The sequence below is a fragment of the Rhineura floridana genome, chromosome 1 (genome assembly GCF_030035675.1).
Source record: "Rhineura floridana isolate rRhiFlo1 chromosome 1, rRhiFlo1.hap2, whole genome shotgun sequence".
In the NCBI taxonomy this organism is placed as follows: Eukaryota; Metazoa; Chordata; class Lepidosauria; order Squamata; family Rhineuridae; genus Rhineura; species Rhineura floridana.
Genome location: NC_084480.1, coordinates 323324085 through 323339212, shown reverse-complemented (window position 1 = coordinate 323339212; position 15128 = coordinate 323324085). Strand labels below are relative to the sequence as shown.

Below are 15128 nucleotides of genomic sequence, written 5' to 3'. Positions count from 1 at the left end.
TGTTTAACATCTATGTTTAACATCTATGTGAAGCCGCTGGGAGCCATCATCAGGAGTTTTGGGCTGAAGTGTCACCAATATGCGGATGACACTCAGCTCTATCTCTCATTTAAGTCCTCACCAGAGTTGGCGGTGCAGACCATGTCCAAGTGCCTGGAGTCCATAAGTGGATGGATGGGCGAGAACAGGCTGAAGCTAAACCCCGACAAGACCGAGGTATTGCTCGTGGGTGACAAGAGAAGGTTGGGAGACATCGACTTGGTGCTTAATGGAGTGAGATTACCCCTGAAGGACCAGGTCCGCAGCCTAGGGGTCATTCTTGACTCCCAGCTGTCCATGGAGGCTCACGTTTCGGCAGTGAGCCGGGCAGCTTGGTATCAATTACATTTGATACAGAGGCTGCGGCCCTACCTTCCTATGCATCTGCTCCCACGAGTGATACATGCCCTGGTCTCCTCTCGTTTAGACTACTGTAATGCACTCTACATGGGGTTACCCTTGAAAACGGTCCGGAAATTGCAGCTGGTGCAGAATGCGGCGGCACGCTTGATAAAGCATAGCCGTCGCCGGGATCACATCACCCCGGTGTTGGTAAACCTACACTGGCTGCCAGTGGTGTACTGGGCCCAATTCAAGGTGTTGGTGTTGACCTTTAAAACCCTATACGGTTTCGGCCCAGTTTATCTGAAGGACCGCCTCCAGTATCACCAATCAGGCCGCCTTACAAGATCAGCCACACAGGACCTCCTCGCGGTCCCACCGGCCAAAACAGCTAGGCTGGTGCGGACCAGGGAGAGGGCGTTCTTGGTTGTGGCCCCCACCCTCTGGAATTCTCTCCCTTGTGATATTCGACATGCCTCCTCCCTGATGGGTTTTCTCCGAGCTCTTAAGACCTGGCTATTCAGGCAGGCCTACGGGAATTTTGGGGTGGATTAGCTTGCTGTTGTATTAGTTGATATTTCTTGATGTTGGATTAATGGATATGTTTTGGATTGTTATTGTATTTTATTATGTTGCTGTAAGTCGCCTAGAGTGTCCGTGAATTCGGACAGATAGGCAACTAACAAAGTTTTATTTTTATTATTTTATCTCAATCTAGTTCAACAATATAAAACCTAAAAGCTCAGGAACAATAAAAGACAGACATCAGTGAATCACAGTGGTGCATTCATTGTTCTAGAAACTGCTAGTCTTGAAAGGTTCCAGATTTGTGAATTCAGAATTATACGCTTGAGGGGAACCTTAGAGAGCCCTGTACCCCATCCTGCATTCCCCAATTGTCATTGTCCTCAAGCCAGTTCAGGTTTAGACAAAAAGTGTTAACTAGACTCACTTCCTCATTTCATACAGGAAGTACTGTTCTACCCTGGAAGATTATGATTAGATTTCCCTCAATCTTCTCACCAGTATCGATTAAGTAGGGGGAATGAGCAAGTATCTCAACCTTGTATTTAAGCACTAGTCTTGTAACTGTAGTTGTGTATGCAGCAGGCAAGTGCATGGAACCAGATGTAGGTGAGTGAGCTGTCTGGCAGAGGAGATGGGTGCTTCACTGGTATGGCTGTGAACTGGGAGAGGTCATAGGTTTTATCTGAGGAATTTTTTTGTTTTATACAAAACCAAAGGCCAATCAGGGTATTCCACAATGATAGACAGCAAGACCAAACCAAAGGCTTTATATAAACAAAAAAACACAACATCCAAATTTCCCGCATTGGAACAGATATGGAGTGACATATTTTGCTATGTGCAGAATATGAAATAAATTCCCACTGGACTGAATAAAAGCACTCCAGATCTTTGGTCCCACAGGAAATTCGTAACTCATGAGTTAATTTCTTGGAAATCGCTAGGTTCCATAAGTTTTTATACCATAAGGATAAATGAAGGTCATGGGCCGTCTCTCACCTTTGTGTAATAGAAATTCTAGCTGCTGCTAGCATCCACCTCAACAGTTCCTTAGCATGAAAACTTGCCATCTGGAAGTCCCAAATATTTTAACAGTGTGACTTGTGGAGTGATCGCAATATCTGTCTAAAATGTTTTCAAAATTTCTTGAAACACTCCTACACAGAAATCATGTACCAGAGGGTGCTCACACCATAAATGGAGGAATGTCCCCCTGGCTCCACAGCCATGCCAACAAACTCCTGGAAAACTGGAAGTTATATGAGATAATTGAGTGGGTGTGCGGTGCTACCTATGAGCCACTTTCATCTATCTGGGGAATCTTCACCTGGAGAGCCCCCCCATCCCTAACCCACAAGCGCCTCCACCCCATAGGACCTAAACCACCAGCAAGGACCTTGGGATTCCATTTTATCGCCATATACTTCTCTTTTCTGTCTTCTCAGAGCCGAGTCGTGAAACAAAAGCTGTGCTCACGTTGCAGAGTGCCTTCCGCCGCACCTTGGCGTGTCGTGAGAGAATGAGGCGACTGAAAGAGCGACAAGAGTACAATGAGTTAATGGAGCACCTACAGAGGGAGGTGAGGAGCTACCTGCCTCTTGTAACAGCATTCCCCCCCAGCGGCAGACGTTGCTGTTACTATTAACATGAAGGCGAGATAGAAAGTACAGTTCAGGCCTTGGTAGTGACAATGGCCCAGCTGCCACCAGTCGTGGTTGACATGCCTCCTCTGCCTTTTGGCTCCATTGGCTGTTTCTCTTGTAGGCCTTTGTTGCACTGGTGAAGAGGGAGCAAGAGGAAGCCGAGAGAGAGAGGAAGAGAGAGGAGGAAGAAAAGAAGAAGCTGTGGGAGGAGCAACAGAGGAGGAAGCGGATTCTGGAGGCAGCCTTTGATGGGGATGTGGAAGAGATGAAGGCCGTTCTGAAAGAGGTGGGCAGCCCCTTGGCAGGGGCCAGCCACACACTCCTCGTGGTAGCAGCAGGTCCTGATCTGGGCAGAAGGCTAGAGAAATGGTCATGCAGGCAGATCAGAGTCTCACAGGTTCCTTGTCAAAATGTGGGCAGAGGGATGTGGTGCATTTTGGACAAGGTTAGGGTGGCTTAAAGGTAGTAGGTGGAAAAGGGAAGCAGAGAGATGAAGAAAGGCAAAGCCAATGAGAGTCTAGGAGTGGGGAGTGGGCTTGTATGTTGTCCTCTGTTGCAAGGGAACTCCATTGCAACAGACATTGTGACCTGACAACCCTAAAGGAAGTCCTGGGGGTAGAATTTCAGCTTTGAACTGACCAGCCACCTTTGAGTGCCATTGTGTGGACATAGAAAACAGATGGTTAAGCCGGCTGGCTGTTGACTTTCTAGGGAAATGTTCAGTGGCTCAGCGGACTCTCAATATTCCTAGAATCATAGAGTTCGGAGTGGCATATAAGACCACCGAGTCCAACCCCCTGCTCAGTGCAGGAATCCAAATTAAAGCATCCCCGATATTCAAGAGGCATCCAGCTGCCTCTTGAATGCTGCCAGCGTTGGAGAGCCCAGTACCTCCCTAGGTAATTGGTTACATTGCCATAGCACTCTTAATAGCTAGGACTTTGTTCCTAACGTTCAGTCAAAATCTGGCTTCCTGTAACTTGAGCCCATTATTCCATGTCCTGAACTCTGGGACAGTTGTGTTACCAGTTGCTTTCCAGGCTCAATTCAAGGTGTTGGTTTTGTCCTTTAAAATCCTGCACGGTTTTGGCCCAGTCTATCTGGAAGAGCGTCTCCAGCATCATCAACGTTGCCGCCCAACAAGATCAGCCTCAAAAGACCTTCTCTCCATCCCACCAGTTAAAACAGCTAGACTGGTGAGAACTAGGGAGAGGGCTTTTTTAATTGTGGCACCCACTCTGTGGAACTCCCTCTCAAATGACATCTGCCATGCCCCCTCCATGATGAGCTTCCGCTGGACCTTGAAAACCTGGCTCTTCAGGCAGGCTTTTGAGGCGGGTTAGGTTTTAGTGTTATTGTTGGAATTTTAAGGTTTTAATGTATGTTTTTATGTTGTACGTCGCCCAGAGTGGCTGGGCGACTAATAAATTTAATAAATAAAATAAAAATAAATAAATAAGAGATCCCGGCCCTCCTCTGTGTGACAACCTTTCATGTACTTGAAGGGTGCTATCATATCTCCCCTCAGTCTTCTCTTTTCAAGGCTAAACATGTCCAGTTCTTTCAGTCTCTCCTCATAAGGCTTTCTTTTCAGTCCCCTGATCATCCGTGTTGCCCTCCTCTGAACCCGTTCCAATTTGTCTGCATCCTTCTTAAAGTGCAGTGTCCAGAGCTGGATGCAGTATTCAAGATGAGGCCTAACCAGTGCTGAATAGAGGGGAACCAATACTTCACGTGATTTTGAAACTGTACTTCTATTAATGCAACCTAAAATAGTAGCAGCCACATTGCTTGTAAACAACAATCCCAAGATCCTTCTTGCATGTAATATTACTGAGCCAAGTATCCTCTGTCATGAATCCCTACCGTCAAGGCACAGGGATCATGCGTCAGACCCAACCCCACCCTTAGGGAAAATGGGACTGGAACTGAAAGAAATATTACTTCACCCTTGCCAAGGCTGTGTACGCTCACAACAACCCTGCAAGGTAGAAGGTAGGCTGCCACCCCCCCTGATTACTGGTCCACTCAGAGCCCAGACACTAGTTAAACCAAGGTCCAAAAAGACAAGAGCCAAACGTTACACTCCTTGTCAGGAATCCTCTGGTAAAACCCACAAAATAGAATTAAGCTTTTAACTTCTTCTTCCCTCTTTGGTAGTTCGTGACTGAGAATGGCCAAGACACTGAATCCAGGACCACCCCTTCTCCCAATGAACACACCGGGTTAAATAGAAGTAGCTTTATTCAAATATATAAGTGCACATCAAATATATAGCAGCAAGTAATCCTTTAAGACCATACACCCAAACAGGGGTTTAGGTACAGACAAGAGAATTCATACACACAACAAGAAAATAACAAACTAGCTTACCTAACTACTTACACATGAGGTAGTTGGTTGCAGTGGCATCTCCCCCCAGAGAGATAGGTGTTAAACATAAAGCAATGGAACCAGGCATAGGTTACCTCCCCATAGGCAACCCCCATGGAACCACAAAAGGCAGAAGGGTTTGGAACTCTGATACCCAGTCAGCAGAGAACAAAGGCTAAGGGTTTCCAGCCCTATACTTAAGGAAAAGAATCCTAACGGTCCAAGATTAATTGACCAATCAGGAGTTGGCTGATGTAACCTTCTTCTAGGTGTTTCTCACTTTTTCGCGCCTTCCAGCCCCCCCCCAACTGTGTTTCAAACTGCACATGCCAAGGATGACCTTGGGTACCAGGCACCTGCTAATCAGCAGAGATAACCAGGTGCAGCTGGTTGAGGCTTCTTCTAACCGTCTTCAGCTGGAAAGTGAAACTTAGGATTGTAAATTGGCAGAGGCCTGTCTTTTTTAACTGCAAAAATCTCCCAGAGTCCCTTGCTTGAGCCAAGATATTACTTATGAGATTTTTAATAACTCATGAACATATGCAAGTTCATGACATCCCCCATCTTATAACTATGGATTTGGTTTCTTTTTCCTAGGTGTAGAACTTTGCACTTATCCCTGTTAAATTTCATTCTGTTGTTTTCAGCCCAATGCTCCAGCCTATCAAGATTCCTTTGAATTTTGTTTCTGTCTTCCAGGATATTAGCTATCCCTCCCAATTTTGTTTCACCTGCATATTTGATAAGCATTTTTCTCGATCATCCCAGAGTGCAGGACACAGAATAATGGGCTCAACTTACAGAAAGCCACATTTGAACTGACCATCACACAAAAAAACTTCCTAACTGTTAGAGCGGTACGACAATGGAACCAATTACCTAGGGAGGTGGTGGGCTCTCCAACACTGGAGGCATTCAAGAGGCAGCTGGACAGGCACCTGTTGAGTATGCTTTAATTTGGATTCCTGCACTGAGCTGGGGGTTGAACTGGATGGCCTTATAGGCTCCTTCCAACTTTATGATTCTACCTGTCTGCGCTCTGCCTGTGTAGCCTGGCCTTCCCCACTTCCTGTATGTGTCCTTTTTTGTTTTCAGGTCATCGCTAAGCTTACTGTGAAGCCACGTTGGCTTCTTCTGCTGTCTTTCCCCTTTTTTCCTTCACGGAATTGTTTGCCATTGTGCCTGTAGTATTTCCTTTTTTAGAAACTCCCACCAGAGGACAACTTGCCTCATAATACTGCCATTCTAGTGCTAGGGACTGGGGCCCATGGTTTTGAGAACTGTGGATGCTGGCAGATGCAGCCACAATTTGCACTGTACTATTTTGTATTTTTAAAATTTGGTTTCTCTTCCTCCCCTGCCCTCTCTTCCTCTTGGTCTAGGCCACAAAATTGATGGAAAAGATGTAGCCACACCTTCCTTCCACTTCCTGTACGTGTCTCTTTTTGTTTTCAGGTCACCTCTAACCTTTTTGTGAAGCCACATTGGCTTCTTCTGTCTTCCTCCTTTTTTCCTTGTTGGAATTGCTTGCCATTGTGCTTTTGTAATTTCCTTTTTTAGAAACTCCCACCCATCTTGGACTCCTTTTCTCAGTAGGGTTGCTTGCCATGGAACCTTACTTACCATTGTTCTGAGTTTATTAAAATCAGCTTTCCTAAAGTCCAAGACGCATATGGCTACTTTTAGATTTTGCTTCCTTTAAAATACAGAACTCAAGTATAGAGTTTCCCCCAGAGTTCCCATAACTGCCACCTCATCCACCAAGTCATCTGTATTGGTTGGAATCAATTTAAGGATAATTGATCCTGTAGTTCCTTCCTTCACTTTCTGTAGGAGAAAGTTATCTCCCACACAAGTCAGGAATTTCTAGGAGAGGCCATGTTTGGCACGATTTGTCTTCCAACAGATATCAGGGTAATTGAAGTCCCCCATTACTATTACATCATGCCTCCTCAAAACATTGGCAATTTGCTCTTCAAAAGTTTTATCCTTGTCTTCTCCTTGAATGGGTAGTTGGTAGTAGACTCCAACCACCATGTTCCTTTTATTCCTTGCCCCATTAATTTTAATCCAGATACTCTCAGTGGAGCTACCAAACTTGTCCTGCTGTATTTCTGTGCATTGATACATATTTTTAACAGGTGACACTGCCTCCCTTTCTATTCCTTCTATTCTTTTTGAGCAAGTTATATCCTTCAATCGCTGTATTCCAGTCATGGGAGTCATCCCACCGAGTTTTACTTATACCTATCAAGTTGTATTCACTCTCCTGTATTAAGAGTTCAAGTTCATCCTGTTTGTTTCCCATACTCTGGGCATTAGCCATCAAAGACCATGTGATTTATGGCCTGGCTTCCTTCCTGCATTTTTATTAAAACTATTACTGGGCCCCATTAGAGCCATTATCTCAGTGCCTCTTACTGTGCACAAGCCTTTGTTAGTAGTTACCGCCAAGTTTATATCTCCCTCCCCCATAGGGTTCAGTTTAAAGCTCTCCTGATGAAGTTCTCCATGCCATGGCCAAACACATTCTTCCCAGTCCTTGTGAGGTGCAATCCATCATTTGCCAGTAATCTATCTCCCAAGATGCATAGCCTGTGGTCCCAGAATCCAGATCTCTCGCAGGATGTCATTGCAGGATGTCATTACAGCATCCCTGACAGTTCTGCTTAAATGTATAATTTAAAAGACAACAAAATATTTCCATAGAAATTTATTGGCCTAGTTTGGCTGTCACAGTGTATTCTGCAACTAAATCTTGATTGATTGATTGATTGACTGATTGTGCAACTGCACTTGGAATAGTGTGTATAGTATTCTGGTTGTCACACCTCAAAAAGGATATTGTAGAACTGGAAGTGGTGCAGATACAACTGCACCATGGGCAACTAAGCCAACTAAGTATGAGAATAGACAACATTGCCACCATGTAATACATGAACCAGGAATGGGGAGGAATGAGATCACTTTCACAAGTGATATGTAAATTGCTATCTTTTCTAGGAAGCCAGATTTTGGCTGAACATCAGAAAAAACTTTCTAACTGTTAGAGCAGTATGGCAATGGAACCAATAGCCTAGGGAGGTGGTGGGCTCTCCAGCACTGGAGGCATTCAAGAGTCAGCTGGAGAGGCACCTGTTGCATATGCTTTAAGTTGGATTCCTGCATCGAGCAGTGGGTTGGACTCGATGAGTGTAGAGGCCCCTTCCAACTCTACTATTATGTGATTCTATGATTCTAAGTTTTCCAAATGAGGCTTTGCACAAGCACAGAACTCATATGTGTGTCTGCACAGATGCCACTAACAGAACTACTGTTCTTTCTCCACACCGTGCATAAATTTGTATACCTCTATCATGTCCCCCTCCTTTGTTCTCATCTTAAAAAGTCCAAATGTAACCTTTGCTCACAGGGCTGTTGCTCCATCCCCTTGATCATTTTGGTTGCCCTTTTTGGCACCTTTTCCGGGTCTACACAATATCATTTTTGAGATGTGGTAAGTGCAGTCTCACAATAGATTTGTACAAAGGCACTACAGTATTTTCAATCCCTTTTCTAAAGATTCTTAGCATGAAATTTGCCATTCTTCTGAGTGCCACATGCTGCATCAATGTTTGCACTGAGCTCACCCCAAGATCCCTTTGCTGGTCTGTCACTGCCAGTTCAGACCCAATCAGTGTATATGTGCAGCTGGGATTTTTTTGCCCAGTGCAAATTGCTTCACACTTGCTTACATTGAATTAATTTGCTATTTTATTACCCATTCACCTCTTTGTGAAACCTTGTTTTCACTAGTGCTGTGTCCAAAATTTCTCTCTTATATTTTTGACCGCTCTCTGTCATTTAATGAGGAAGGGTTGTTGTTGTGCTTTCCTTACTTCTGAGGTGTGTTTCTGACTGTTTTTTTCTTTTATTGTACAAATCATCTCACCAGTGCTCTGCACTCTGTAGCCTTCCCAGATGTATTCCTGCATTGAGCAGGGGGTTGGACTTGATGGTCTTATAGGCCCCTTCCAACTCTACTATTCTGTGATTCTATGTCTTCAGTTAATGTCCAGGGGAAGACATCATGAGATAACTCCCCACATGAGCCTTTTTCAGATCAGGAAGGGCCCAGGGAGGCTTCAGAGGGCTGGAGGAATGTTTACTGAAGATAAAAACCCACACCATGCCACCACCTTTGGCCACCTTGCAACAGTAATGTAAGCTCACTGCATCCACTGAAATTCTAAAGGAATCCTCAAGTGTCCTGAGAATGAGGCAGAAAAATGGAGCCCTCTTTAGCAGGGAAAGGAAACGTTTGAGAAATTGGTGGGTAGATTTCAGCACAACACTAGTCTTAACCATCCTGAATACCAAATAGCCTTATTCCCTGAACTGAACTGAACATTCCGTGCCACCACAGCAGCTCAGCCAATCAGTGTCAGGAGCTTAATAGTACAACTTCAGAAGTTTTCTATGCGGAGATGGAGGTTTCTTTGTGCCTTTTCTAAGCAGTGGCTTCAGGCTTTGCATTCAGAATTTGCATGTGAGGAAGGGCAAATACAGGGGGGTGCTGCTGTTAGTGCTGTAAGGTTTATTCAGCACCATCAGTGAGCTGCTAGTGCAGTGCAGAAGTGCTATGAGATGGCTCTGCCCAGAGAAGCAAAGCAGGGAGTGGGGAAAGAACCAGAGTTTTCCAAAGTTTTGTGGGTATATGTGTGGAGTTGGGTGGCCATGGAGGAGCAAATATTCTAAGAAAGGAAGAGCCGCCTTGCTGGATTGGGCTCAGGTAAGTCCACCTAGGACAGTAGGTTTCTTCCCCAACAGGCCACATTGGACCTTCCCTGCCATTTGTTACTCAGAGGTAAACCTCCTCTGTGAATGAGGGTTGTCTTTAGCCAGCATGGCTAATAACTTGAATTTGTTCTGTCCTTTTCATAAAAGCCATCAAAGCTAATGGCCGTTACCTGACCTCGTGGCCATGGACTGCATAGGAGGCAAGGGAAGATGCTGCCAGATGGTTTGCTGGAGGGATAGTTGAGGGTTGACGGTGGGGTGGGGTGCGGGGAGGGAGACATGCTGGATATTTCATGTTAGTGTACATGGTTTGAGGCATGGAACCTGCACTCCCTAGCCCTCTTGAGGGCCTTGTCCCTGGCTGTTCTTCTAACACATTATGCAGAATGGCCCTTCCTCCCCCAACACACACTTGCTTTCTCGAGGTGGCAGATTTGGACACCAAGAATGGCGTGGGGACCGATGAGAAGGGAAAGGTTGTGCGGCTCCAACATCGTCTCCACATGGTGGACTGCACTGATGCCAACGGCAACACACCCCTCTCTGAGGCATCCGGAGGAGGCCATCCTGACGCTATCCAGATGCTGATAGAAAATGGAGCCAATCCAAATAGCCGGGTGAGAACTTAGAACATGTCAGAAAGTGACAGCTGGGAACGTTCTCTCTCTCTCTCTCTCTCTCTCTCTCTTTGCAGTTGTGGGGTCCTGGGGTAGCTGCTTGTACTATTGGCCTCCCTCATCTGAGCCAGAGCCAAGCTTAGCAGCAGAACAGCAGAGTTACTCTGTGGCCCTGATCAGCCACTCATTTTCCTTGAGACTGCTTGAAGTTGGAATGAGGGGTGGTGGGGCAGCACCCAACTTCCCTCTGCGGTTTGCCAGCAAGTTCTGTTGCCGCAAAGGTCACATTCTCCACAACTCTTGTGCCTCTGGCTTGGCAACTGGGGTGAAGGTAGAGCAGTTAGCATACCTCCAAGGGTCACAGTAGGCCCAAGGATCATCTGCTGCTGACCCCTGTTCTTTGTGCTAGCTGTTCAGCAACCAGCAAGGAAAAGAGAGTGCAAAGTCATGTGAAGACATCGCCCCCCCCCAAGTTGAACCCACTGCCTTTCACCCCACAGGAGAGGGCCACACCAGCCAAAGTTCAAAATTTGCTTGAGCCAAATTTGCTGTTGGAAATTCTGCCCTGCAAATTAATTATGCAAAGCCCCCCCTCTCTCCACCCCCTCTCTCTCTGGAGCAAGTTGTCCGTATTTACCCCATGCTGATGGATTTCACTGTGATGTGTTAAAGCATGATCTCTTTTGTAACCAGATGGGCTGAGAGCTCATGTAACCCCAGTGGTTCTGTATTCCCCAGTATAATGTCACTTGATTGAGCAAACCATTGACACAATTCACTAATAGGCAAAAAAACCTTGTGGGTTAAGAACGTACCTATAACCCACAGATATTTCTATCAAACTTTAAAAAGCTGAGAAATTGGGCAGCTCAGAGGCACGTGTTACCAAATTCTTCCAAGCTACACAGCAAGTGGATTGGACTGTGGAAGACGAACCCAAATTGTGTTTGCATTTTGACAAATTTGTAGGGCAGTCCAATATCTCAGAGAGGAGTTCAGGTCTCCTGCTCCCCTGGTGCATTCACTATAGCTGCCCAATTTCCCAGCTTTTTAAAGTTTGATAGAAATATTTGTGGGCTATAGGTACATTCTTAAACTGCAAGGTTTTTTGCCTATTAGTGAATTTCCCTGCTTTTTAATCTGGGAGGTAAGAAATGGGATCCTGTGCAAGTTTGCTGAGAATGGATTGATCATTTGCATGCTTATTGAGTTCAACGGGATTTACTCCTCTGCAATCATGCTTACGACAGGTGAAACTGACCACAGGGGATGGGGAGGGGAGGAGGAGGAGGGAGGGGAGGAAAGGCAGAGGGGACAACTGGGATGGGAGCATGCTGGAGGGGGAGGAGAGGACAGGTTTGATCATTTGCATGTTTATTGAGTTCAGTGCGATTTACTCCCATGCTATCATGTTTAGAATAGGTAAAACTGACAGTTGGGGGGGAGGAAGGGAGGGCTGGAGTGGGCAGGGGAGGAGGAAGGGAGAGGAGAGGGGAAGGAGGGGAAAAGCACGTCTGATCATTTGCTGGCTTATTGAGTACCATGGGATTTACTCCTATGCAATCATGGTTAGGCTAGGAAAAACTGGCCATGGGGGAGGAGGGGGAGGGGGAAAGAGAAGGATCATATTGGAGGGAGGCAAAGGAAGGGGGAGGGGGGCAGGTTTGAGCATTTGCATGCTTATAGAGTTCAATGGTATTTAGTTCCGTGCAATCATGCTTAAGATAAGTAAAACTGACCATGGGGGGGAAGGGGAGGGGGAAGGGGAAGGAAGGGATTGGAAGGGGAGGGGATAGGAGGGAGAAGGGAGGGTGGGCTTGATCATTTGTATACCTTTTGAGTTCAATGGGATTTATTTCTGTGCAGTCATGTTTGAAAATGGAAATGGACTGCCTTCGACTGGACTTATGGCGACCTTTTGAAAAGGGTTTTCATGGTAAACGGTATTCAGAGGTGGTTTTACCATTGCCTTCCTCTGAGGCTGAGAGGCAGTGACTGGCCCAAGGCCACCCAGTGAGCTTCATGGCTGTGTGGGGATTCGAACCCTGGTCTCCCAGGTCATAGTCCAACACTGACCTGGGGGAGGGGGAGGAGATCGGGTGGGTGGGTACTGGGGAGAAGGGAAGCCCCTTTCCTTTCCAAAAGAAAAACATTGTGAACAGTATCATTGCTTTTCAGCGTTTCCCCCACATTTTTATTCTACAGCAGGCACATGTAGCATCCCACATAAAATTTAAACCAAAGCTGTCCCTGGTGATATCCACAACAGGCCTTTATTTCACTTTGGACAGTCATGGCTTCTCTCAAAGAATCCTGGGAAGTGTAGTTAGTGAAGGGTGCTGAGCGTTGCTAGGAGACACCCTGTTCTTCTCACAGACCTTCAATCAGAGTGGCTGACTGTTAAACCAGTCTGGCCACTGGAACTCTCTCAACGGAATAGGAGTCTCCTCTCAGCACCCTTCACAAACTACACTTCTCAGGATGTTTTGGGGGAAGCCATGACTGTCTCAAGAGAAATCAAAGTCTGGTGTGGGTGTGGCCCCCTGATTAGGCAAGCCCAGCAGCTGTGAGTCTGGCTTTTAGAACTCTGACAGTTGGTTCTTACTGAGCATGCCCTGTGTTATCATCGGCTTCCAGCCAAAATTTATTATATTAATTAAAAATCAGCCAGACATTTTTTTGAACTTTTAAACTGCAGAAGATGAAGGTCAGAGTACGGGGCAAGGTCATTAACAGGATTACAGGTACTCTGTGAACATGGCTGATTTTTAATGAATTTCAACAGATTATGAGAACTGAGAGAAAAAAGTCCAAAAGGGTCTGGGGTTTTTCCTGCTCTTTTTACACTTTGAACTCTCTATTCTCTCTGGCTGTTTTGTGTATCGCCATGAAAATTGAGAGTGTTGTTAAGCAAGAGTTTCTGAGTTCAGGACTATATGTTTTGTAAGGTTTTGTTTTGAAATGAGCTTATGGGAAGCATCAGAATGGCATGGGGGGTATTTTCAATTTAATATTGCGGAATGTGAAAAATCCACGCTGGCTATAGCATACAGCCACTCTCGTTGCTGTATAATTTGAAATAAAGTAGTATTGTGATAACATCTTGCCATGTTAGGCACTGGTCTTTAATATCTTCCTGTATATTTATAGTTCTTACTCTAGACAGCTAAAAATTAGAAATAAACTGATTAATATAGGATTGAATGCAGTTTGTTCTATATTTATGAGTGTGATTGTGATAGTGTTGGTGGGTTGTGTGGGGGTGTGATTGTATTTGTGCCAGGATGTTCCTGGGTGGGACAATATTAGGGAAGGTGGAAGGGGCCACACCTATTTATTGACTTTGGACGGGGGCAGGTATGGTTCAGGTGGCAGGATGGGTCATCATAGGAGACAGGGGCACAGATGGTTGCAGTCCATCCACCTCTTTGATTCCTGCATCAGTCCCTGTGTACCTGGTTGCTCTTCCACCAAGCTCCCTGCTCTGGTGGTGCTGTTGTTATGCCAAGACAAGACTTCGCTCACTCATGACTGAAGGACATAAAAAGAGTCTGGCGGCTGAATCAGGCCAAGTGTCCATCTAGTCCAGCTTCCTGTTTTCACAGTGGCCGATCAAGCCCATAAACACTTTAACTATGTGCTGTGTGAAGAAGTACTTTCTTTTCTCTCACCATTGTTGGATGGCCTTATTGGCCCCTTCCAACTCTTCTATTTTATGATTCTATATTTGGATTCCTGCATTGAGCAGGGGGTTGGACTTGATGGCCTTATAGCCCCCTTTCAACTCTACTATTCTAAGTTCTAGTGTGATGAGATCAGGGATGGGATCTGTTGGCTGGTGCTAGTTCAGAAGCATTCTGACCACCTAACAGGCCACTATTGATTCAAGCTCCCTCTTGGTCCACTAGCCACTGCTTTTACCAATCTGGTTCCCCCCCCGGGAAAAAATACTGATATTAATATCAATATTTTTAAAGGAAATATCAAAAAATTTTCATTTTAAATGAAATGTTGTTAAATGAAAGGAAATATTAATAAAATTAACATTCTTAATATCAATCGCCTAGAGGTGGATATTTTAAAAACAAAAAATTCTAAAATAGTTTTGAAAAATAGCTACATAAAGATCTGATCTGCATTGATAGACAGTAAATGAATTAATGGAAAATTCAGTAGCGAATCTGAATCAGGTAGAATTCTAGCACATTCCTAGATGAGACAGGGAGAAAACATCTCCCTATCCATTTTCTCCATGCCATGCATAACTGTGTATACCTCTTATCGTGTCTCTTACTCTCCTTTTCTCTAAACTAAAAAGCCCCAAATATTGTAAACTTTACTTTCAGGGGAGTTGCTCCGACCCCCTTGATCATTTTGTTTGCCCTTTTCTGAACCTTTTCCAGCTCAACAATACCAGAGGTGAGGCAACCAGAACTGTACACATTATATAATAATAATAATAATAATAATAATAATAATAATAATAATAATCTGTTTTTAATCAGGTGAGGAAGAGTTGGAATTTGTTTTTATGTATTTTGTATTTGAGATTGTTTTATTGTTTTTGTATCTGTTTTAATGTTGTAAGTCACTTTAAGTTTCTCTTTGGAAAAAACCTGACATCATCATCATCATCACATATTCCAAGTGTGGTCTCACCATATATTGTATAACAGCGCTATGATTGGCAGTTTTATTTTTAAGCCCTTTCCCAATCATCCCTAGCCTGGAATTCTCCTTTTTCACAGCTGCCTCACACCAGGTCGACATCTTCATTGAGCTAGGTACTATGACTCCTGTCAGTTCA

At 44.9% G+C, this 15128-nt stretch overlaps 1 protein-coding gene across 4 annotated transcripts in view; it reads left to right on the top strand.

Annotated features, from left to right (window-relative positions):
* IQANK1 (IQ motif and ankyrin repeat containing 1) overlaps window positions 1-15128 on the top strand; it is a 57592-nt gene that overhangs the window by 22705 nt on the left and 19759 nt on the right. For 3 of the 4 annotated variants that reach the window (XM_061607299.1, XM_061607302.1, XM_061607301.1), the window contains 3 exons: window positions 2355-2488; window positions 2674-2838; window positions 10130-10321. In XM_061607299.1, coding sequence (XP_061463283.1) covers window positions 2355-2488; window positions 2674-2838; window positions 10130-10321 — 491 coding nt within the window. The remainder of the gene's footprint in view (window positions 1-2354; window positions 2489-2673; window positions 2839-10129; window positions 10322-15128) is intronic. The other variant, XM_061607300.1, reaches the window with a different exon arrangement.